Here is a 23,682-nt window from a genome sequence, read left to right as displayed (position 1 = left end):
TAGTAGGATTATCAAGCAGGGCATTACATTACGAGAAAAGTATGGAGATAAGAGGTTTCTGGTCGACAGCAATCGTATTGAAACGTGTACCTCCTGTGGTTGCGTATAAGACCTGCACGAACGACTACACAAAGCTCAAATGGTAATATCTCCACAGACATCAGGATTAAAATGGTCAGAATTTTATTGAAAGCACCTTGAGATGCAGCATCTGTCCGGGTAGGACATACATTTTACGGATTGAAGCTTCAACCCTACTCTTCTTTTTTTTACTTTTCTCTTTTCAAACTAACTTTTCTGAAAACTTCCAATAGATGTTCTATATTTGAGTCACTATTGAGAAGAAGACATCCTTCTTTATTTATACTGCAGGGTCACCATGAAGGCTAAAACTGTAGGTGTGTTAGAACGAAACGAAGCACAAAAAGTGGATTTTTCTTTTCACTTTGCTAAGAAACTACCGTGGCATCGCATGCCTCTAACCTGTATCTCACTGGCTCTCAAACTACCGTGGCACCGCATGCCTCTAACCTGTATCTCACTGGCTCTCAAACTACCGTGGCACCGCATGCCTCTAACCTAATATTAGTATTATTCCACCAGCGTTCTTGTGTTGTGTTGTAGTCTACAACACATCAAAATCAAGGAGATGGGTCGCACACACCAAGACTGTGGTTCAAAAGTTTTATTTCAAACCAAGGACAAACGTTTCGGCTATCCAGCCTTCATCAGTGTGGAGTGTGACTGAATGTAGGTTCCTTTTAAAGGAGTGGTGACATGGTGCACAGGTGCAGCCTGGTGCACAAAATCACAGCTGATCACCTCATATCACACCCGGTGGATAAACACAGATTCGGGCTGTGTAATAAAGTCTCTGTTAGCAGTCAATATTGTGACTAGCAATTACATCTCGAAATATGCATATATATACAAATCAAAACAATTATAGGATTGTTTAAACATGTTATATTGGATGGATGCTATTAACGGTATAAAAAAAGAATGATGTATGCAAAAAACGCCTGATGTCCCCAGTCGACCTACATTAGCTGTGTTTAAACAATCCTATAATTGTTTTGATTTGTATATATATGCATATTTCGAGATGTAATTGCTAGTCACAATATTGACTGCTAACAGAGACTTTATTACACAGCCCGAATCTGTGTTTATCCACCGGGTGTGATATGAGGTGATCAGCGGTGATTTTGTGCACCTGCACCATGTCACCACTCCTTTAAAAGGAACCTACATTCAGTCTCACTCCACACTGATGAAGGCTGGATAGCCGAAACGTTTGAAATAAAACTTTTGAACCACAGTCTTGGTGTGTGCAACCCATCTCCTTGATTTTGATATGTTTTGAACGGGTGGCGCACCTATAGTCAGAGCGCGGTGGTCATATGAAGAGTAGTCTACAACACAACACAAGAACGCTGGTGGAATAACTGTATTTTTCACGTCACGTCACGTGACTATTAATGTTATCTTCTACAACTTGTAGAAGATAACATTAACAGTTGTTAATGACGTGACGTGACATAATATTAGTGTCAACATTAACAGAAAATAACGTGCATTATGTCCGTTCACAAATAGCAAATTCGGGAAATGATGTTTGATTTATACAACAAATTAATAAAACCCCAATTTTTTGTCTCTCTCTCTCTCTCTCTCTCTCTCTCTCTCTGTTGATGGCTTTGACTGGTCGCAGATATAGCTCTCTACTCCCCCTAGTGGACATAATATCTACATTGTGAAATGCGCAGCTCACGCAAACCTCTGCAAAGAGAAACGGACAAGGTCAATGGCACACAACTGTATCTCACTGGTTCTCAAACTACCGTGGCACTGCATGCCTCTAACCTGTATATCACTGGTTCTCAAACTACTGTGGCACCGCATGCCTCTAACCTGTATCTCACTGGCTCTCAAACTACCGTGGCACTGCATGCCTCTAACCTGTATATCACTGGTTCTCAAACGTTTTCATGTCAAGGACCCACTAGCCTCGGAAACCCAGATGTTTTTATTTCCAGGGAGAAGAAAAAAGTCTGGGACCGAGTCCACTTCAATTCGGCATAGAGTAGCGCAAACGTTGATCACTCTCTGCTGATTTCTGATCGTCTGCACCTTTGTTAAATTGACGCACACACGCACACCCGTACACACACACTCCTCTCTCTCTCTCTGTCGCTCTAATTAATTAGTCTCATGTCACGCAGCTGCGTCTAGATTCTCCCGGCGGATCCTGCCGGGAGCTGCCTATGCCATAGAAAGCATAGGTGGACCCCAGGCTATATCTCAGTGGTTCTCAAACGTTTTCATGTCAAGGACCCACAAATTGTATTTGGCCGTAATTTAAAGGTATATTCAGTGATTTCACTTAATTCAAATATCACTTATTTTTTGTTTTGTTGTGATAATCCTCCCTATTATAGAGTGTGCTGACCATATAAGCAGTTCCTTCCTGTCCCCGTTAACCCCTGGGGTAAAAAAACCTTAGGTTTCGTTTTTGGCTAGGTGGCCAAGCCTTCATCCAATCAGGATAGAGAGGGGCCTTCCGCCAATCATGATCGAGCGGGGGTGGGTCTAGGTGTGCGTACTGTTGGCCTGTTGCGTGTCCCCCCACTGTAGTGCGTGTATGTGCCGGTCACAGGTGGGGCTTGTGACCGGGGGCTTTCCAAATCACCCAAATCACTGAATGCTCCTATAACATTTTCCAATATTTCAAGATGATCATTTTTTTTATTAAAAATTAAAATCGACTCTGTCAGGCGGAAACCTCATTATGTCCAAAACTGTTACTTACTAATGCTGTAGTATGATGAAGTATAGGGAATTAATTTACAGAAAAACTCAAAATGTTAAAATATGGAGCTAAGAGGGACAGAAAAACACAAAATGTTAAAATATGGAGGTAAGGGGGGGGGGGGGGGGGGGGGGGTCTTGAAATGAAAGAGGTTCGAGAATGATTGCACTAATCTCTTTACTCTGAGAAGTCACGTTAATCTCTTTTCCATACACCCCCCCACCTCCACCCCCTTGACACCCCCCCCCTCCCCCCCCCCCCCCTCCATTTGGCACCGTCAGTAGAGTAGAGTGAGTGCTAATCAGAGGGTACACAGGGAACACACTGTTAGCTAATAATTAAAATGTGGGCTGTGACTGTTGGAGCACGGTGGGCTTCCACACACGCACGCGCACACGCACGCACGCACGCACGCACGCACGCACGCACGCACGCACGCACACACGCACGGAGCCATGAGTAGCACACTTACACTGTGGGTAGGAGGTGAGGCCTGGGCAATTCACCATATATATATATATATATATATATAACAAATATATATCAAAACCAGTATTTAGAATCAATAACTTATGACAATAATTGAGAAGCTATGTTATTATTTCTTAATAACATCAACAAATCTACATGGACTGTCAAATAAAGGCAAAAAAAAAATCTTATATAAACCCTAACCCATTGTTGTACAATTAAAATGTCAAATGGTATAGTCAGATCTATACAGAACCGTTCATTAATCATAATCGAGGCAAAGGTTTTGTAATAATATTAGTTCCAACTACTGAATGAGCGATGAGCCCTGCTTCCCCACAATAACACAACATATAGCATAGAGCCCTGCGGGACTCCGGTCAACCATATAGTGTTTAAGTTGTGAAGATGTGGATTGTGATCGCTGGAGCGTGCGCGTGTGTGTATGTGTGTGTGTGTGTGTGTGTGTGTGTGTGTGTGTGTGTGAGAGAGAGAGAGAGAGAGACATACAATCTGTCCAGTGAAGGCAGAACTCACCGCCATATCGTCAGGTGTGTGCGTGCGTGCGTGCGTGCGTGCGTGCGTGCGTGCGTGCGTGCGTGCGTGCGTGCGTGCGTGCGTGCGTGCCTGTGTGCGTGCGTGCGTGCCTGTGTGTGAGAGAGAGTGCGTGAAATACAATCTGTCCAGTGAAGCCAGAACTCACCGCCATATCGTCCTCCCTGCTGTCACTAGTGTCCTCGTTCTTGTGGTGTCCAGCTGAGGAGCGAGCGTCCCTCTTACGGCTGGCATCCGTCCCCTCCGTCTGCCTCTCTCCATCTGAACACAGAGCCATTAGCCGTTAGCCTTTAGCGTTAGCATCACTATCCGCAATGCTGTCATTATTCATCATCATCATCATCACTAGTTTACTGCTTCTCAAAGTGGGTTCTGGGAGGAAACTGTCGGGAGGAAACCTCATAACTCCATTTTTGAGGTTTTACATTTTTTGGCATAAATCAGTGCTTTACGTCTGTGTGTTGTTTCGAAAATATTGAACCAATGGAAAGTAGTAAAAGGTTCTTTGGACAAAACTCCATTGGACCCTCACAATGTCTGCTAAAGCAACTAACTCCACCACCTCCCCCCCTCTCATGGAAGTAATTGGCAATATATAAAGTTACAACACCAACTTTGATGAGGCTGTATTGCTTTGTTTTAAAAATATAAGGGTTTCATTTCCTGAAAAATGAACATTTTGGAGTTATGAGGTTTCCTCCCGACAGCAGAGATATACAGTATATAGCAGTGGTTCCAAAACTTTTTCATGTCAAGGACCCCCACATCGACATGTATTAACCCGCAGACCCCCATTTGAAAAGATGCCAGGGATCCCCATAAGAAAAGATTTTTATTACGGCTCTAGCAGTGATTCTCAACCATTTTCATTTCAAGCACCCCCAGTTTGACCTGCATTATTCTATTGGACCTCTCAAGGACCCCCCCCGGACCCCACTTTGGCGTCCGGGGGGGGTTTGAAATGTGCATATCTACATCTGTCGCAATGTGAGCTTATAGATCTGCGGGGGGAAAAAAAACATGAGACTGAAAATTGTATGGGGATCCCTGGCAGAAAATATTTTCAGATGGGAGTCTGCAGCTAAACATATTAACACATTGTCTGCTATTGACATATACGTGTTTTAATAGCCATCTGTTTTCGGCGATTGACGTATAGGCCTATATACGCTTTATATGGCTTTATATGCATCTGAAACGGCACCGCTAAAACCCAAGTTTTTTCCCTGACCCGGTTGCTAGGCAATGTCTTGCTCTCCCCTGCACGCACGGAGCGTGCTCAGTGCTCACGCATGCATAGACTACTGTTAGAATTAAGATCTTAACGTGCTCACGCATGCATAGACTACTGTTAGAATTAAGATCTTAACGTGCTCACGCATGCGTAGACTTCTGTTAGAATTAGGATCTTCTATGGCTCTTCTACGCCGCTGTCCGTTGTGCTGATCAGACATCCGAGGTTCGGATCTGAATTCAGAAAACGGAAGCACTTGAGTAGTAATCTCCCCAATTCCGGCCCAGCGCAAGCTATTTACCACGTGTGGCTAACAGGCCGCAGTCAAAGTCTTGATTTTGAGAACCACTGTACTGGTTAACATTGTTGCCAAATCACTGAATGTGTTGGAGAGCAAGAGAGCGTATTATATCATCCAGTGGGACTTGTACGAACATTGTTTTACACTTGTAAACCTATGATGGTACAACATAGAAGTTGACGTTTGAGGGGGTAAAGAGTCCCAATCCAGGGAGGAACAACACAAAGGCACAGTAAGGTAACATAGGAGAAACGGAGAGAGAGAGAGGGTGCGACCGACCGACCGACAGACCGACAGACAGACAGACATGCTGGGACATAAGGGCCAGTTTATCTGTAGGGGGTTAGGAGCCTGTCGTGCCACAGATGGATTATGGGAGTTTTGTGGTGCAATGATGACGGTTGTCTCGGCCAGCTGGGAGAGAACGACCAGAATTGAAACCCACTCATTAAGAATGTGTGTGCGTCTGTGCTTGTGTGTGTGACTGTGTATGTTACACAACATAATGTGTGGTCATATAGTCTAAGTTGGGTCTTTCTGATGTAAGAAATGTGCGCTCTTTTACACACACACACACACACACACACACCTTTTTACCCTGAAGCCAAAACTAGCAGGTCTACAAGGCAAGCTCACAACACGTTGAGAGCTTGTAGATTTGCTATTTTCGGTGCAAGACACTGCCGTGCAACTAGGTATGAATCATGCATATTTCTAACCCCCAAATCCTCAACCTAACCTCTAAATGCCTGATCCTAACCCCAACCACAATATTTCCCAAATTGTAAAGCCTATTAACGAATCATTTCAACGATAAAAAAACATTAATATTGCGAGGACACACACACACACACACACACACACACACACACACACACACACACACACTGGCTGGCTTATATCCTGGGAACGCAGTTTTTAAAATAGTAATATCTCAGATTCTTCTTTTTGGATCAAAACAAGCTTGATTTGCGCGTCATTTCTCCAAACGATATGATCCCCGGTTACAAAATGTATGTTTTGGGTGAATTAAATAACATTCGAGGGATGCGATTATTCACTTCCTGACTCTCGTTTTCCGAGATTTCCGCATTTAAAATAAAGGTGTTCCCAATAGAAAATCAATGTGTGGCGGTCCTGGAGTACACAATTCAGACACCAGATGGGGGTGTTGGAGGTAAATGACTTAATCTGTATAAACTGGATGAAACAAACAGTGCCATATTTCCATCATTATCCACTTATCATTTTCTACACTCATTTACAGTGGTTCTCAAACTGTTGCATGGCAACGACTCTCAAATTGATATATACTTGACCGCAGACCCCCATCTGAAAATGACTTTGTGTTAGGGACCCCCACAAGAGGATATTCATGTGGAAAAAAAAGCAAACATTTCCAACGTGAAAGATTGAAAGATTTTTGAGAATAGTGAAAATAGCAAATGCAAGCTCACAACTTATGGGCTCGTCAATCTACAAAAGCTGTCGCTATTTTTTTTAAATGGGTCTTAAGCGGTTGACAGTCTATCAAACTATCAAATGAAAATGTCACGACGCTGGTGACGGTCCTCCTGTGTAAGGGGATATGAGACGAGTGAGAAACCTTGTATCTCCATGGTTGAACTTATTTATGGTTATGAATGCCCGATACTACCGTATGTTGTACAAGAGTGTCATGTAAAAGTGGCACTATATGTAACCTTCTTTTAATGAATAAAATGTAATGTAATGCCCAATCTGTATGGTACAGTATGTTACAATTTAACTTATACAACTGTGCTGGTTGTATTTTGTCTTCCTGCTCTTCTATTGAGACATTTAGATCCTGTCAAAGGTCATGTCTCACCTATAGACACAGGATCTGAGACAAATTTTGACCCAATGGTCAAGGTTCCCTTTATCCCCTGAGCAAGCAGACAAGGCTCTATTAGCTCAATGGTACAAATGTCAGCACTTGCGTAGGAAACTGGGTTCAAATCCAGGGCAGATGAGGAAAGTTACATTTCCTGAACAGTAAGGGTTTTGGACATACAAGGTTTCCACCCGACAGTGTCGATAAAAAGGAATCCATATCCTATTCACTGCAATCTCCTTTTATTTGTATTGGACTGCATTTGTGATCCCATTTAACCACAGTGGTTCATGAAATGCATAACATCGCCATGGCTGGGATGGGCTGTCATAAACGATGGCGCCTGAGCCATAGACTCTCTGTCGTAAAGATTGGTGTGTGTGTGCGTGCGTGAGTGCGTGCGTGCGTGCGTGCGTGCGTGCGTGCGTGCGTGCGTGCGTGCGTGGGTGCGTGCGTGCGTGCGTGCGTGCGTGCGTGCGTGCGTGCGTGCGTGCGTGCGTGCGTGCGTGCGTGCAACGTGCATGCGTGTGTGCGTTGCAGGGCAGTTGTGCACGTGTGTGTCCCCGAATACATTCCATTGTAACTGAGCCATTATAGCTTAGCTGCTCGGAGTGTAAAACACAGAACATACAGGCTGCACAGAGAGAGAGAGAGAGAGAAGAGAGAGAGAGAGAGAGAGAGAGAGAGAGAGAGAGAGAGAGAGAGAGAGCTGGGATTGTGATTAAAAGCAGAGCGAGGAGAAAGGGCAGCTATAAACTATAACGAGAGCTAATGGTTTTCCAATGTCCCCTAAACAATGTGTGAGTGGGTTGAATCAGGGGTTTGGTGGGTATAAGAGGGGTGGGGGGTGTACTATCCAATCCAGACAGAATGCGACAGAATGTCAATTACAAATTAATTTGTCGTAGATTTTTGTTGGTCTTTGAAATTGAAAGCAGTGTTGTAGTGCTATACTTTTAGAAGTGGGGAGACGCCCCATAAGATATGTACAGTATATCCATTTGTAACTCTGTGGTGCACAAATGTAAACAAATATGGTTGCCATTTGTTCCCTGACAGTCTTACACAAAGTTAAAATAACACTACAGTGTGGTGAACACGAGGCTGACACTTTGGCATGATGAACAACATGAGCCTGTCCCACCTCACCTACAGTATGTGGTCTTCTTCAAATATGAATGAGGATGCAGCCAAAAGAAAACAACATTATTCCATCTGGGTACGGTGATGAGGCAGCAGCAGGTGCATGCAGGCCCCCCAATGCTACCGCTGTTACCCCAAACATCCCCTCTACGCCCCCCCAAAGACTGTTACCTCAAACATCCCCTCTACGCCCCCCCAAAGACTGTTACCCCAAACATCCCCTCTACGCCCCCCAAAGACTGTTACCCCAAACATCCCCTCTACGCCCCCCAATGCTACCACTGTTACCCCAAACATCCCCTCTACGCCCCCCAATGCTACCGCTGTTACCCCAAACATCCCCTCTACGCCCCCCAATGCTACCGCTGTTACCCCAAACATCCCCTCTACGCCCCCCAATGCTACCACTGTTACCCCAAACATCCCCTCTACGCCCCCCCAAAGACTGTTACCTCAAACATCCCCTCTACGCCCCCCCAAAGACTGTTACCCCAAACATCCCCTCTACGCCCCCCCAAAGACTGTTACCCCAAACATCCCCTCTACGCCCCCCCAAAGGCTGTTACCCCAAACATCCCCTCTACGCCCCCCCAAAGACTGTTACCTCAAACATCCCCTCTACACCCCCCCAAAGGCTGTTACCCCAAACATCCCCTCCACGCCAACCCCAAAGACTGTTACCTCAAACATCCCCTCTACACCCCCCCAAAGACTGTTACCTCAAACATCCCCTCTACACCCCCCCAAAGGCTATTACCCCAAACACCGCGCCTCTACGCCCCCCCCCCCCCCCCCCCCCCCCAAATGCTGTTACCCCAAACATCCCCTATACGCCCCCCCAAATTCTGTTACCCCAAACATCCCCTCTACACCCCCCAAATGCTGTTACCCCAAACATCCCCTCTACACCCCCCAAAGACTGTTACCCCAAACATCCCCTCTATGCCCCCCAAAGGCTGTTACCCCAAACATCCCCTCTACGCCCCCCCAAAGGCTGTTACCCCAAACATCCCCTCTATGCCCCCCCAAAGACTGTTACCCCAAACATCCCCTCTACACCCCCCCCAAAGGCTGTTACCCCAAACATCCCCTCTACGCCCCCCCAAAGACTGTTACCCCAAACATCCCCTCTACACCCCCCCCAAAGGCTGTTACCCCAAACATCCCCTCTACGCCTCCCAAAGGCTGTTACCCCAAACATCCCCTCTACGCCCCCCCCACCCAAAGACTGTTACCCCAAACATCCCCTCTACGCCCCCCCCCCACCCAAAGACTGTTACCCCAAACATCCCCTCTACGCCCCCCCCCCCCCCCCCCAAATGCTTCACAATGCCAACACCCAGTTATATATCCCCGATTTCCAGAGATAGATCTTCTAGCGCAGTGGTTCCCAAACCTTTTCATGTCAAGGTCCCCCACATTGACACTAATTAAACGTTACTTTAACTCTGAGAGTGTACAAATGGAATTCCATCTGTACACTCTCAGAGTTACAGACCCATAAGGGTTCATTTGGTTCCAAACGATCATTTAGCTGGGGACCCCCTGGAACTCCCTCAAGGACCCCTGGGGGTCCCCGGACCCCACTTTGGGGGCATGCACGCATGTGCACGCACGTACGAGCATACACAAACACACGCACGTTTGTATTACTATACTGAGGAAATCAACATTTGAGGACAGTGATTCTACGAATGTCATTTCTTGCATCTTTAACCTGTTAACCCCAGTCTAAAGCCATATAGCAGATCTACAAGCACGACACCAGCACACAACTTAGTTTAAACCAACCAACCCTAACTCCTAAATCTAAAGTCTTTAATGTCTAATCTCTGCGTTTCTCTTGCAGTACAGTACAGTACAGTACAGTACAGTACAGTACAGTACAGTACAGTACAGTACAGTACAGTACAGTACAGTACAGTACAACTAACTTCAGACTGGTCAGATTTGTATTTGAATCATGAAGTTTTGGTCATATGAGGTTTCCGCCCGACAAAAGGACGATATATAACTGTAGCTACGTTGGTAAGACTAGCAGAGCAGTCGTGCAGTCATACATAATGTTGCTGCAGGTTCCCTGATGGGGAGGAAGCAGGAATCCCTTGGTACCGTGTGGGAGAACCCAACCCCAAGGATAGTCCTCCCTCTCTCATCCCACGCTGCCTGCCTGGGACCATCACACTCCCCTAAATATAGGTCTGTAATTCACCCACACGCGCGCGCGCACACACACACACACACACACACACACACACACACACACACACACACACACACACACACACACACACACACACACACACACACACACACACACACACACACACACAAACCGTTACCATTCAGGACCTGTAAATGAGGAACCTGCATTCCAATGGATCCAATGGATTCATCATCCATAAGCTTCTTGTTAATAATTTTTCATAGTTGAATATTTATAAAACCCACAGATACTTCATGATCTTCAACCTGGCGACCCAATTTTGAGCATGCCGCAGGCCCAAACATTTCATCATAACAAAAATAGCAGGTGAGATCTTCACTACCTTTGCGTGTCATACGACAACGTTTAAAATAGGGCATCAATTTGGATACGAGGTTTCTGCCCGACAGCAAAGATACAGTATGCAGAGTCTGACATCAGAAGAAAGTGAGATGAAAAATGTAACAGCACTCCAGAAGCTTTCCCCCCAAAGGGTCTCGGACCACAAAAGGCTCCGAACGCAACAGAAACCATGTGACTGTATGTGCCGCTCTCTTATGCTTTCTATTATGCAGCTACCGTACCCCTCGGTGGAACGCTCTGCCAGCAGAACTTGAATCCCTGAATGCCCTACTAAACTTTAACTTTGATCTTAAATCATGGCTTCATTTACATACAAATTGGACCCAACTAAAGTGTTCTCCCGGCCGACCTGGCCCCCATGGTTGTAGACGACTCATTCGGTGCAGTGAGCCCATGTTGGGGGACTATTGTGAATCCCTGGCTCCCCATCTGCTGTCAAGCTGGTTATAATTGTTTATTTCTCAGAATCTTGTGACAACTTTATTGTCACATCAGAGTTTTACAAGTAAAAAAAGTGGGTGAAAAATGAAGAAAGGGAAGAAGAGAGAGGTGGTAAGGAGATCAAGGCAGGAAAGAAGAAAGTTTGAGGGCTTTTACCACAAAAAGTACAAGTAAAGGGTTTCAGATCATTTAGAAGCTTGTTTCACAAACAGAAACAGCGCAGCTGTTGGGAATCTTATTTACAGGCTGTACAGCCGTACAGCCAAAGGGTGTCTTTTCCACAAATACATTTACACATAGTACCTGATGGCGGCTTTTATGTGACTTGATCCATGTTCACTTAAACCTCAGCATCTCTTTTCAAATCTTTGGCAGAAAATAGCAGATCTACGAGCTTACATCGGCTATTTTCAGCAAAGATATTTAATGTAAAGCGAAAACGGAAAATAAACTAGTAAAGAGCCCTGCGGGACTTGCTCAACAACATAATGGGGGTTTAAGTGGTTAAGGTGCGTTGTTTACTTTTAAATTGATGCCAATAAAGACAAACTTGTCAAACCCACTCACAGCTATGAATACGGGGGCTGCTCGCCACATCTACTGAAGTAATGCAGTGGTTCTCAAAGTGGGGACCCCTCTGGGTTCCTTGAGGCGGTTCCAAATGGACCCTTACAGGTATGTAACTCTGAGAGTGTACAAATGCAACCAAATGGGTCCATTTGCTTTCCATTTGTATGCTCTCAGACGTAATGGGGGATCTTTAAAATTGAAAAGCGTTTGCGAACCACTGAAGTAATGAAGAGCCGACCGGCGGGTTAACGAGAGCCAATAGACTGCAGGGCTGCTGCGCGAGGCCAGCAGGCCTGTTGTTGTCGTGGCGACGGGGGTAGAATACTAAAAGTGTTTTCGGGAGGAGGATTCCGCTCCAGTGTTTTCAACCACAGCCTAATTTGTTCATGTCCCCCCAGTTCTAGAACAGCAGCAATACTTATTGTGCAGATAACACAGGGGGAGAGGGGGGAGAGAAAGAGTATGTCTTTAACCTCCAGAGGACAGAGATAGTGTGGGTGTTTGTGTTGTTGGAGGGCTCTGTAGATTAAGTCTGAGTGTGACAGGATATATTAACCATCGCAGAAATCTTATCCAAGGTTGATAAGGGCATAATCTGCAGATAGGGACACATACTGAATTAGGTAAACTTTCTTCCCATGCACTAACTTGACTCCACTTGCTGTGGCAAAGAAAAAAGAAAAAAAAAAGTGACGAATAAGTTCACCTTGCCAGGCTGCCCTTTTCCCAAATAATGATATTATTCTAAACGATGTGGCCTTTCACGGAAATGTGAGTGTGCGTGAGTGTCTGTGTGGTGTCTGTGCATGTGTGTGTGCATGTGTGTGTGTGTGTGTGTGTGTGTGTGTGTGTGTGTGTGTGTGTGTGTGTGTGTGTGTGTGTCTAGGACGGAATGTAGCCACAAGTGTATAATTTGAGAAATAGACGGTGATGAGGACACTAGAAATGGTTGTTGGTTAAAACTATTAGGAAAAGATTCAGGTTGCGGTTAGTGCTGGGATTGTATATGTATAGCCACATTATATATATATATATATATATATATATATATATATATACATATGCAGGCCAAAGAGAACTTCCCCAGGGAAAGGAAGGGGCTGCACAGTCCAGAGACTCGTATGCAAGCACCTGGCTTCGTCAGGTGCTTGCATACATACTGACGAACCCAAATATACAAGTTTATATTATACGTATATAGGGTGAAAATATATATAAAAAATGGCATTCAGATAAATTGTCTTCCTAAAATTGCTGTCCTCACAAGGAAAGTAATACAAATATGACGTGTTTGCGTGCATGTGCTGTGTGCGTGTGCGTGTGTGTGTGTGTGTGCGCGTGCGTGCATGCGTGCGTGCGTGCGTGCGTGCGTGTACTTTGCATCTCTTTTGATCTTTGAACAAGGTGGACGACAGGCCCTGGGTTCCACTTACAGGAGTGCAGTTGAGCTGTTATGTATTAATGTCAGACACACGGCTGATCCAGCAGAATGCTAATCATCCAATCAAAGTGACGTCGTGAGGCTCAGGTCTGAGCTACGAGGAGGAGGAGGGCGGTTAAAAGCGGAGTTCCGACGGGAATGCGGCAGCGAAAGAGACACACGAGGGAAGAAGGGAAGAGAGAGAAGAGGCTCCTCATTAATGTATGCATGTGCTATGTGTCTATACCGACTGTGCTCATGCTGAGTATACTTTGTGGGTCCCTGTGGAGGAAATGTGTCCTTTGCATTTGACCTTATCCTTAACTATTAGGAGCAGTGCAGTCGCTTGAGCAGCGGCTGGGGACCGGTGCCTTTCTCCAAGCGCGCTGGCTACAGTAGAGGTGTATCAGCTACCCAGAAACTAAAAAAATCAATAATAAAATTATCCATCCCTATTTTACTCATTATAGAGTCGTTGTTGGGCAGAAATCCCCTATCTGTCGTACGCAAGACTGCTGTTTATTCACTGAAAACACCATAGAACTGACCAGTGTTGGGCAAGTTACTTTAAAAAAGTAACTAGTAATAGTTATAGTTACTGCTCTGAAAAAGTAACTAATTACTTTAGTAGTTACTAAATTATAAAATTAACTATAGTTACTAGTTAATTTAGTTTAGTTTAAAAATAAACAAAAATAAAAACAATTTAAAAAAGTTTTTTTTGTTCTGTGTCACAGAAAAGACAACTCCCAATCATTGTAGCTAGTTCAGAGTGACTTCAGACTCCACCGTCTCCTCAACAATAACATAGCTGGAAATCAATCTGTTGAGTTGACTCTGGGTGATATGCTGCTGTGGTGGCGATTTAAAATCTATTTTTAAGTGGTGCAAACCACTTCCTTGTTTAGATGGTGTTGGTCCATCACTGGTGGGGGTGGTGGTAGAGACCGTGGGGTCTTTGGCCACTAGTTTGGTAGCCCCGTGGACAATGCTTTCTGTCCTCCACACAATTTACATTTTACCTCCATTTTTAGCGTCCTTTTAAAACCCTTGGAATGCCACCCCCAATAGCAGCCCTTTTGTGACATATATTCATATTTTTTATTCATCATTTTAATGCCAAAAGAAAAATCCACGATATACACACTATATCTCATTTTAACGGGGCAAGACGATAGTATTGGGACAATCAGTCCTGATGGTGGCGGTAACGTCACCATTATGCAGATTCTGACCAAATAGAGCGAGTGAGCGATGACGACTTCCGGTTTGCGATCAAAATATCCGGTAGTATCTTTGCTACTGTGCAACACTATCAGATGTCCGGAATGCTAAGCTATCATCGTATTTTTCATAACTAAGTAAAATTAAGCTCTAATCAAGCCCAAAACATCGCATTTTACGCAGCGATTCATGCATGCACGCGCGGATTTCGTCCGGTTTTAGGAAGATTACATCGGCCGTTAGCCAAATTAGCAAAAATATGCTAAATTTTGATACATTAAGCTCCCGATTATAGGGAATTAAACCAGCCCGTCAATTCCGTCAACGGTAGTTCAAGGGTTAATATCTGAACAAATTCAAAATAATGTTTGCATTTCCAAGCTGAAAAGCTGCCGCTGTCGTTTTGCATAAGGACGAGGTGAAGAGTGCTCTTGTGCTCAAAGTGTGAGCAAGACATTGAGTGAGTATTTCTCTTCTCTACTTTAGTATACTTTCTTTCTTCCATCCAACTCTCCTTCTGCACAGAGCGCTTTCCCTCAGTGGAATGACACTGCTGCCCCTCTCCACAACAGGTGTCACAAACAAACTTAATTACTAAAAACAGATGTAACAGATGACACATAATTGGAAACCTGCTACAACAAAACAATTTAAAAAAGGTTTTTTTTGTAGCTAGTTCAGACTCCACCGTTGAGATGGGACACATCTCCTCAACAATAACATAGCTGGCAATCAATCTGTTGAGTTGACTCTGGGTGATATGCTGCTGTGGTGGCGATTTAAAATCTATTGTTGTCTGTTTAGATGGTGTTGGTCCATCACCGGTGGGGGTGGTGGTAGAGACCGTGGGGTCTTTGGCCACTAGTTTGGTAGCCCCGTGGACAATGCTTTCTGTCCTCCACACAATTTGCATTTTACCTCCATTTTTAGCGTCCTTTTAATATCTGAACAAATTCAAAATAATGTTTGCATTTCCAAGCTGAAAAGCTTCCGCTGTCGTTTTGCGTAAGGACGAGTTGAAGAGTGCTCTTGAGCAAGAACGCGCTGTGATTGGCCAGTAGCCACATTGAGTGTGAGCAAGACATTGAGTGAGAGCAAGACCCAACCCTTTCTTTGATTGGCTTACCCTGAAATCTTGCCCTACGTTAACCAATCATCACCTCTTCTGCGACGTGCTTTTGCTCAAGTTAGTGTGAGAGCAGAGCAGAGCAGAGCACAGAGCAGCAGCAGGTCGCAGTGGGAAACGGTTCACTTGGATCACATAATATATAACGCAGGTAATGCTCCCATTTAAATCACGGTAATGATAACAGCGTTACTGAATGGGGAAAGGTGCCTAGTTACCTTATTAGATACCGCAAAAGTAGTTGTGTTACGTAACGGTATAGTTGCGACAGTCCCTTCACTGGTGGAACTGACATACAAACAAGACAAAAACCAGACATTAACTTGGACATTTTTAAAGTTACAATCACAATAATACACAACCTTCACAATAAGACTAACAAAAGAATACTGACCACTTTGCCTGCTGACACACAAATGGGGGGGGGGGGGGGGGGGGGTTGATTTGGCTGCTTCAGTCATTCTTGACTCGTAATTCTCTTCTCTACTTTAGTATACTTTCTTTCTTCCATCCAACTCTCCTTCTGCACAGAGCGCTTTCCCTCAGTGGAATGACACTGCTGCCCCTCTCCACAACAGGTGTCACAAACAAACTTAATTACTAAAAACAGATGTAACAGATGACACATAATTGGAAACCTGCTACAACACATAGAGACACACTTAGTGCTCCTCCAAGAGGACAAATACAAAAATATAAAACAATGACATGGCAGCAATTACACCACCTCTATATTCTAATCTTAACTTATGGGGTGTTTTTTTCATACTACAGCGTCACACTGCATCAAAAGTAGCAGATCTACAAGCTTCAACCGTGGAGCCAAGCAACACGTTTTGAGCTTGTAGATTGTAGTGCTGTTTACTATTTCTGACTAAAAAAGTATTTAATCAATCGATCAATCAATTCTTCCATTCACGGAACACAGAGAGAGAGAGAGAGAGAGAGAGAGACTGTTTCCAGACCTGAGCAGACAGGTGCGGCCGTGTTCTGCTGTCTGCCGGCGTCTTTTCCGGGCCACGAAGGCCAGATTAACGGAAACGCTTGCCCAGCGGCAGTCAGCCGCGTGGGTGGAGCTTAATTTCCATCCACCAGCTGTCTAAAAACCCGGAAAAGACGCCGGCAAACAGCAGAAAACTGCCGCGCCTATCTGGTAGGTCTGGCAACTACTAGAGAGAGAGAGAGAAGGGGAGTGGAACTGGTGAAACAAAAGCATAGGATTGATTGATGCTTCACTGTGTGTGTCATTGGAGCTGTGTGTGTCATTGGAGTTCAGCTCAACTTTGATTTGCGGCATGTAACGCCGTCACAAGTGCCGGCCGTCACTTTGTAGCTTCATGCCGCATGGCTTGCATTGAAAATGATTTGTAGCCTGCCACTCTGTCACCCCCAGTGTGAACGCAGAAAGAGGCAAAAGTGCTAAATTATGTTTATCGCTAGCAAATAAACGTGTCACCGCTGTCACAATCATAGCCCCAACCATCAAGCTGTCTGGCTTTTCAGAAGTTCCAGAAAAATGTAACCAACCATGCCTCAAAAATAAATAAATAAATAAAATAAAAAACAGCTGGGAAGGATAAACACGCCCAAACAGAAAGCAAGCCCCGAGAACAAAGGCATTTGTCATTATTATCCAAATTAGTTTGGCAACAAATATCTCAGGGGTAAAATTTGTCTGGCAAAAGAGAAGACAAAACAGTGGTCCTATTATGTTGAGGTTTTAGGTCAAGATGCTTTCCAGGGAAAACAAATTAAATAGGGAGTGGGAAAAAAGAAGAAAAAGAAAACTCACTATGGTACAGTATGTACTGCAACCATCTTACTCAAGTGTGCCGTTCTCAGTCGGCCAAGCCTACTCCCACGTTTGTGACGCTTTCCACCTTTTTACTGTAACGTGGGATTCTTGCATGACCCTATTGGCCTCAGAGAGAGGTCTCAAAACATTATAAAGAGGACAGGGAGGTAAGGAAAACGGGGGCCGGGGTTATGGAGAGGGGAGAATGGGACGAGCATATACAATGGGAACATCATGCTCTGTGTAAATTATTAATAACGCTTCATTCCTGCACCCCTCTACCACACCCCACTACCACTACTACAAAGTATACTATACATCCTGACTGTTCATTTAATACTTATGGTGCCGGGCAGTGGTGGAAAGTAACTAAGTACTTTTACTTAAGTACTGTACTTAAGTACAATTTTGAGGTATTGTACTTTACTTGAGTATTTCCAATGTCCAGTACTTTTACTTCTACTCCACTACATCTCAGAGCCAAAATTTTTACTTTTACTCCACTACAATTATTTGAAAACTTTAGTTACTAGTTACTTTAGAGATTTAAACTTTGTGCCACAATTTTTGTATTTTTTCAGTTTTTCATGTGTCTATGAGGTGACAGTACTTCATTAGACACCCTGGAGTCGTTTGTATGTGCAATGGTGTATTAACTTTGTATTTAGGGTTACTTCCTGGAGGCTGACGGCACAAACAGAAATAAACAGTAATATAGTGACATCACACTATCAGCCCCTCCCCTAACCCCTCCCGCTTTATCAGACAACTACAGCTGTGGGTGCGGCTTCAGTTCAGGTGGATCACCACCCATCACCACCCACCAGTCAAACCAGGCATAGTTAATGAACTGGTGGGCGTGTCCACATAAAATCATTATTTTAAGAAATACTGTACACTTTTTGGAAAAAGTTCTTCCTCCTTCGTGGCACTCCATCTTTAAGTAAAACAATTGAGTACTTTTTCTACCACTGGTGCCAGGGAATCTTTCAGAATAAAGGCGCTAGAGTGCCAAGCAGAACCCCCGGCTTCCATTCCCCCCCAAAACCGGGAGGTGATATCATTACTACAGCGTAAGTAAGGAAGTAAGTAAGTACGTAAGTAATACGTCCAAAACTCAGCTGCCTGCCAGCTCACCTCCACCCAGAGATCACAGTCCTCCGTGACCTCCACTGGCTCCCTGTTAAACATAGAATTGACTTCAAAGTATACTCCTCACCACCTACAAGGCACTGCACAAACTGGCTCCCCCCCTACCGCTCCGCTCTCCTCGAGCCACACGTCCCATCCCGTTCCCGTTCCCTCAGGTCCAGCCACGCTGGTTTCCTTGTGATCCCCAAAAAGATCAAGCTCAAATCCTGGGGCGACTTCTTTGTGGCCGCCCCTATATGCTCTCCCCATACACATTAGAGATGCCCCCTCCCTCCCTATAAACCGCACTGAAAACCCACCTGTATAGAATATCCATTTCTAAGCTGACTTGTTTTTAACCTGATACATGCTCTGTTTTATTGCTTTTAATTCTTATCTTTTACTTGTTTTTTTTCCTAATAAAGTTGTCCTGTTAGATGCCCCCCCCCCCCCCCCCCCCTACACATGTAAAGCGTATTTGAGTGCTTATGAAACGCGCTATATAAATCCCAGATATTATTATTATTATTATTAAGTCTGATCTCTCTTTAGAAGCATTAATATTCTATCCGAGATGCATGATGAAGTCAGAAATTAGGACAGAACATCACCGTTCGGGCCGTTTGTTGGGCCGTAAACCAGGAAGTAATGGCTGCATGCACAGCCAAACAGGTCCGGGAGGGGCTGAGCAAGGCATTGCCTAGCAACGGCCACTGTCAAGAAATAGATTTTAGCAATCGCGTTTTATATCATTAAAAAGGACCTAAAGACGTGCCCATGTGTCCTCCTACGGGTGTAATTATAAAGACGCGTGGACACGTCTTGGGCATCAGAAGTGTTAACCCATTTAGACCTGACAACTGATTCTACAAATGTCTTGTACATCCTGACAGTTTTCTGAAAAATCTATGTTTCTATGTCAGTGGTGCTCAACCTTTTTCATGTCAAGGACCCCCAGAATTATCTGTATTTGGCTGCGGACCGCCATCTGAAAATATGTAGTTCCAGGGACCCGCCCAGAAGCACATATTTGAGTAAAAAACGTTTGCTCTGAAAGAATATTCAAAGATTTGAGGCACAGCTTCACGATTTTTCAAAGATAGCAGATCTACAAGCTCGTAGCGCGGCGAACTTGTAGATCTGCTATTTTTCAACAGCTAAAGTATAACATAATGCTTAAAACACCAACAGGGGTTCCCGTCCAGAACGTGTTAACTCAGAGAGAGTACAAACGGAACCAAATGGACCCTTACGGGTGAGCTACTCTGAGTGTACAAATTTGAATACGTCGTGACGAGAGTTAAATGTTCACTTCTTTCAAACAGAGCACACATCACTCCATTGGAATGATCAGAGCTGTATAGTGCTCTCGTTGAGACGTACGGAGCGATGAATCCAGATACCTTCCTCTGGGAGAGAGACGGGGATTTCAACGATAAACACATCGCCGCGTTTCAGAAGAACAGAATCATAAGAGAACGCAAGAGTCAAGGCCGATGGAAAGAACGAGCATGCAGGGAAAAAGAACAGAGGCAGGGTAGCCAGAGGAGGATGTGTGTGTGTGTGTGTGTGTGTGTGTGTGTGTGTGTGTGTGTGTGTGTGTGTGTGTGTGTGTGTGTGTGTGTGTGTGGGGAGGGGGGGGTCCTTATGAAGCTGTTTGACAAGAGGGGGAAAGTCAAAACTGAGAGAGAGGGGAGAGAGAGAGAATAATTTGAGGGGGGGGGGGGGGATTTGACAACAGGCACTGAAACCGTCCATTAGACGGAATGAATAAGTAGCTATAGGAGAGGAGAAATAACATAGTTTCTCTTTCTCTCTCTCTCCCAGTTCAGTTCTTTTTGGTTCGTAGTCCATGAGCCAGAGCTCCAAAATTGTAACGTTAATTATGAGTGTGCAAAACTATACCTATAGAATTGTTTATAGGATCAATATAAGTAAATAAATGTATGATAACCCTTCCACAGTAGTAGCTTTTTCATATTTTCGATTTTTTTGTTATTTATTTTCCTATATAATGCCTCATTTGCATATTTAAACATTTCAAATTTGTAATACAATAAATCATTGTCTTTGTGTAAGTAATCAACTGGGGAAGTTTCATGGTGATAACAATATAGTTTTGCCCACCCAATTCATAATTAATGTTCCAATTTTGGAGCTCTGGCTCATGGACTATAAGAATCAAAAAGAACTGAACCGGTTCCCATTGGGAACCAACCGGTGGAAAAGGGGTCTGAGAGAGCGTCAGAGAAACCTCTTTCCATCTCATTCAGCCTCTCTCTTCCCTTGGCTCTGCCGCCATCCTCTGACAGAGGTAAGTGTGTATCAGCGGCGGAGCAGAGGTTTTACACCAGCCACAGGTTCTCTTGTAAACAGCCGTATACTTTATTATGAGCAAGGTTTCTAGTGTGCTCACAGGGAGGCCATTGAAGAGGTCAGACTGATTGAAATGGCTTGCGTGACATGATGCGTCGCACACATTTATCAAATCCAGACACACTTAACCACTTTTACACAAAAAAATCAAAAATTGTGAAAAGATTCCCCCCCAAAGAAAACAACATGAAAAGTTGAAAATCGTATTACAGGTTTCTGTCTGACGACAGAGACGATATAAAGTCTTAAACACACATGCGTGTGTGTGTGTGTGAGTGTGCTGCCCACGTGCGTTCAATGCGCACGTGCGTGTGTGCGTGCATGGGCTGCGCGCAGCGTGTCGGTGGCTGTTGTAAAGTGCTGCACTTGGCTACCCGGGGCAGCGCTGGCCAAATGGAGCCGGCTAATTATAGCAAATAAACTGCACTGATCTGTGCCATTAGCCAGCCAGTAATGAAGCACTGAGTGGTGGGATGCTGTGACACTGATGAATGGACCTCTCTGAGTGCTGCTGCTGGCCTGCAGCTCTGTCGCTACTACAAGGACAGAGAGAGACAGAGAGAGACACATAGAGAGATAGAGAGAGAGAGAGAGAGAGAGAGAGAGAGAGAGAGAGACAAGGGGGTACGTTGAGACAAGAGCCATAATACAGGCTTTGAAAGCAAGGCAGCGGGAGAGAGCATTGTCTCTCTGTGTGTGTGTGTGTGTGTGTGTGTGTGTGTGTGTGCGTGCGTGCGTGCGTGCGTGCGTGCGTGCGTGCGTGCGTGCGTGCGGGGGGGAGGGGGGGGGGGGGGGGGTTGTGACAGTTCAGTGTCTGCTTATGACTCTGTATAGGGCTATGGATAATATATTGTAGCTGTCGGGCAGAAACCTCTTATCTCCATATATTCTAACTATTTGTGTTTTTTTATGTAAATTAACACCCTATTTGATCACACTACAGCGTCACACACAAGCATCAAAAGTAGCAGATCGGCAAGCTCCCAAAATGCTGCAAGATTTCCAGGTTGTACATGAGTACACACCCTCCACAGCCCAACAGATTGTACAGTGAGTACACACCCTCCACAGCCCAACAGATTGTACAGTGAGTACACACCCTCCACAGCCCAACAGGTTGTACAGTGAGTACACACCCTCCACAGCCCAACAGATTGTACATGAGTTCACACCCTCCACAGCCCAACAGGTTGTACATGAGTACACACCCTCCACAGCCCAACAGATTGTACAGTGAGTACACACCTTCCACAGCCCAACAGGTTGTACATGAGTACTACACACCCTTCACAGCCCAACAGGTTGTACATGAGTACTACACACCCTCCACAGCCCAACAGGTTGTACATGAGTACTACACACCCTCCACAGCCCAACAGATTGTACAGTGAGTACACACCCTCCACAGCCCAACAGGTTGTACATGAGTACTACACACCCTCCACAGCCCAACAGATTGTACAGTGAGTACACACCCTCCACAGCCCAACAGGTTGTACATGAGTACTACACACCCTCCACAGCCCAACAGATTGTACAGTGCACCCTCCACAGCCCAACAGATTGTACAGTGAGTACACACCCTCCACAGCCCAACAGGTTGTACAGTGAGTACACACCCTCCACAGCCCAACAGATTGTACAGTGAGTACACACCCTCCACAGCCCAACAGGTTGTACAGTGAGTACACACCCTCCACAGCCCAACAGATTGTACATGAGTACTACACACCCTCCACAGCCCAACAGATTGTACAGTGAGTACACACCCTCCACAGCCCAACAGATTGTACAGTGAGTACACACCCTCCACAGCCCAACAGGTTGTACAGTGAGTACACACCCTCCACAGCCCAACAGATTGTACAGTGAGTACACACCCTCCACAGCCCAACAGGTTGTACAGTGAGTACACACCCTCCACAGCCCAACAGATTGTACAGTGAGTACACACCCTCCACAGCCCAACAGGTTGTACAGTGAGTACACAACTACACACCCTCCACAGCCCAACAGATTGTACAGTGAGTACACACCCTCCACAGCCCAACAGATTGTACAGTGAGTACACACCCTCCACAGCCCAACAGATTGTGCAGTGAGTACACACCCTCCACAGCCCAACAGATTGTACAGTGAGTACACACCCTCCACAGCCCAACAGATTGTACAGTGAGTACACACCCTCCACAGCCCAACAGCGCACATAGGGAGGGAGAGAGGATTGTCCATGACTGAACAGGGGACAAAATGGAAAACAACAACACATTGATTCTTCAAAAAGATATCACTCTCTAATGTTTTGCCCTCTTCACTTCATTTACCGTATAGAACAGTGGTTCCCAAAGTGGGGTCCGGGGACCCCTAGGGGTCCTTGAGGGAGTTCCAGGGGGTCCCCAGCTAAATGATAGTTTGGAACCAAATGGACCCTTATGGGTCCATGTTTGGTTCCATTTGTACACTCTCAGAATTAAAATTTACTTTGATTGTACAATATAAATTGGGTCCCAGAGATAGAAATGCCATTAAATAGGGGACAGTAGATTAATTCAGGTCAAACCGCGGGGGCCCTTTGATATGAAAATGGTTGAGAGTCACTGCTAGAGCCGTAAAGATCTTCTATATCTTTTCTAATGGAGGTCCGTGGGCTAATGAGTGT

The 23,682-nt window shown here is 45.0% G+C and overlaps 1 protein-coding gene across 1 annotated transcript in view; it reads right to left on the bottom strand.

Moving 5' to 3' along the window:
• b4galnt4a (beta-1,4-N-acetyl-galactosaminyl transferase 4a) overlaps positions 1 to 23,682 on the bottom strand; it is a 315,041-nt gene that overhangs the window by 201,679 nt on the left and 89,680 nt on the right. Inside the window, exon 2 of the mRNA XM_079500439.1 lies at positions 3,987 to 4,099. Coding sequence (XP_079356565.1) covers positions 3,987 to 4,099 — 113 coding nt within the window. The remainder of the gene's footprint in view (positions 1 to 3,986; positions 4,100 to 23,682) is intronic.

The sequence above is a fragment of the Electrona antarctica genome (genome assembly GCF_951216825.1).
Source record: "Electrona antarctica genome assembly, chromosome: 5".
In the NCBI taxonomy this organism is placed as follows: Eukaryota; Metazoa; Chordata; class Actinopteri; order Myctophiformes; family Myctophidae; genus Electrona; species Electrona antarctica.
Note: the sequence above shows the minus strand (reverse complement) of the source record. Positions and strands in the feature narration are given on the sequence as shown.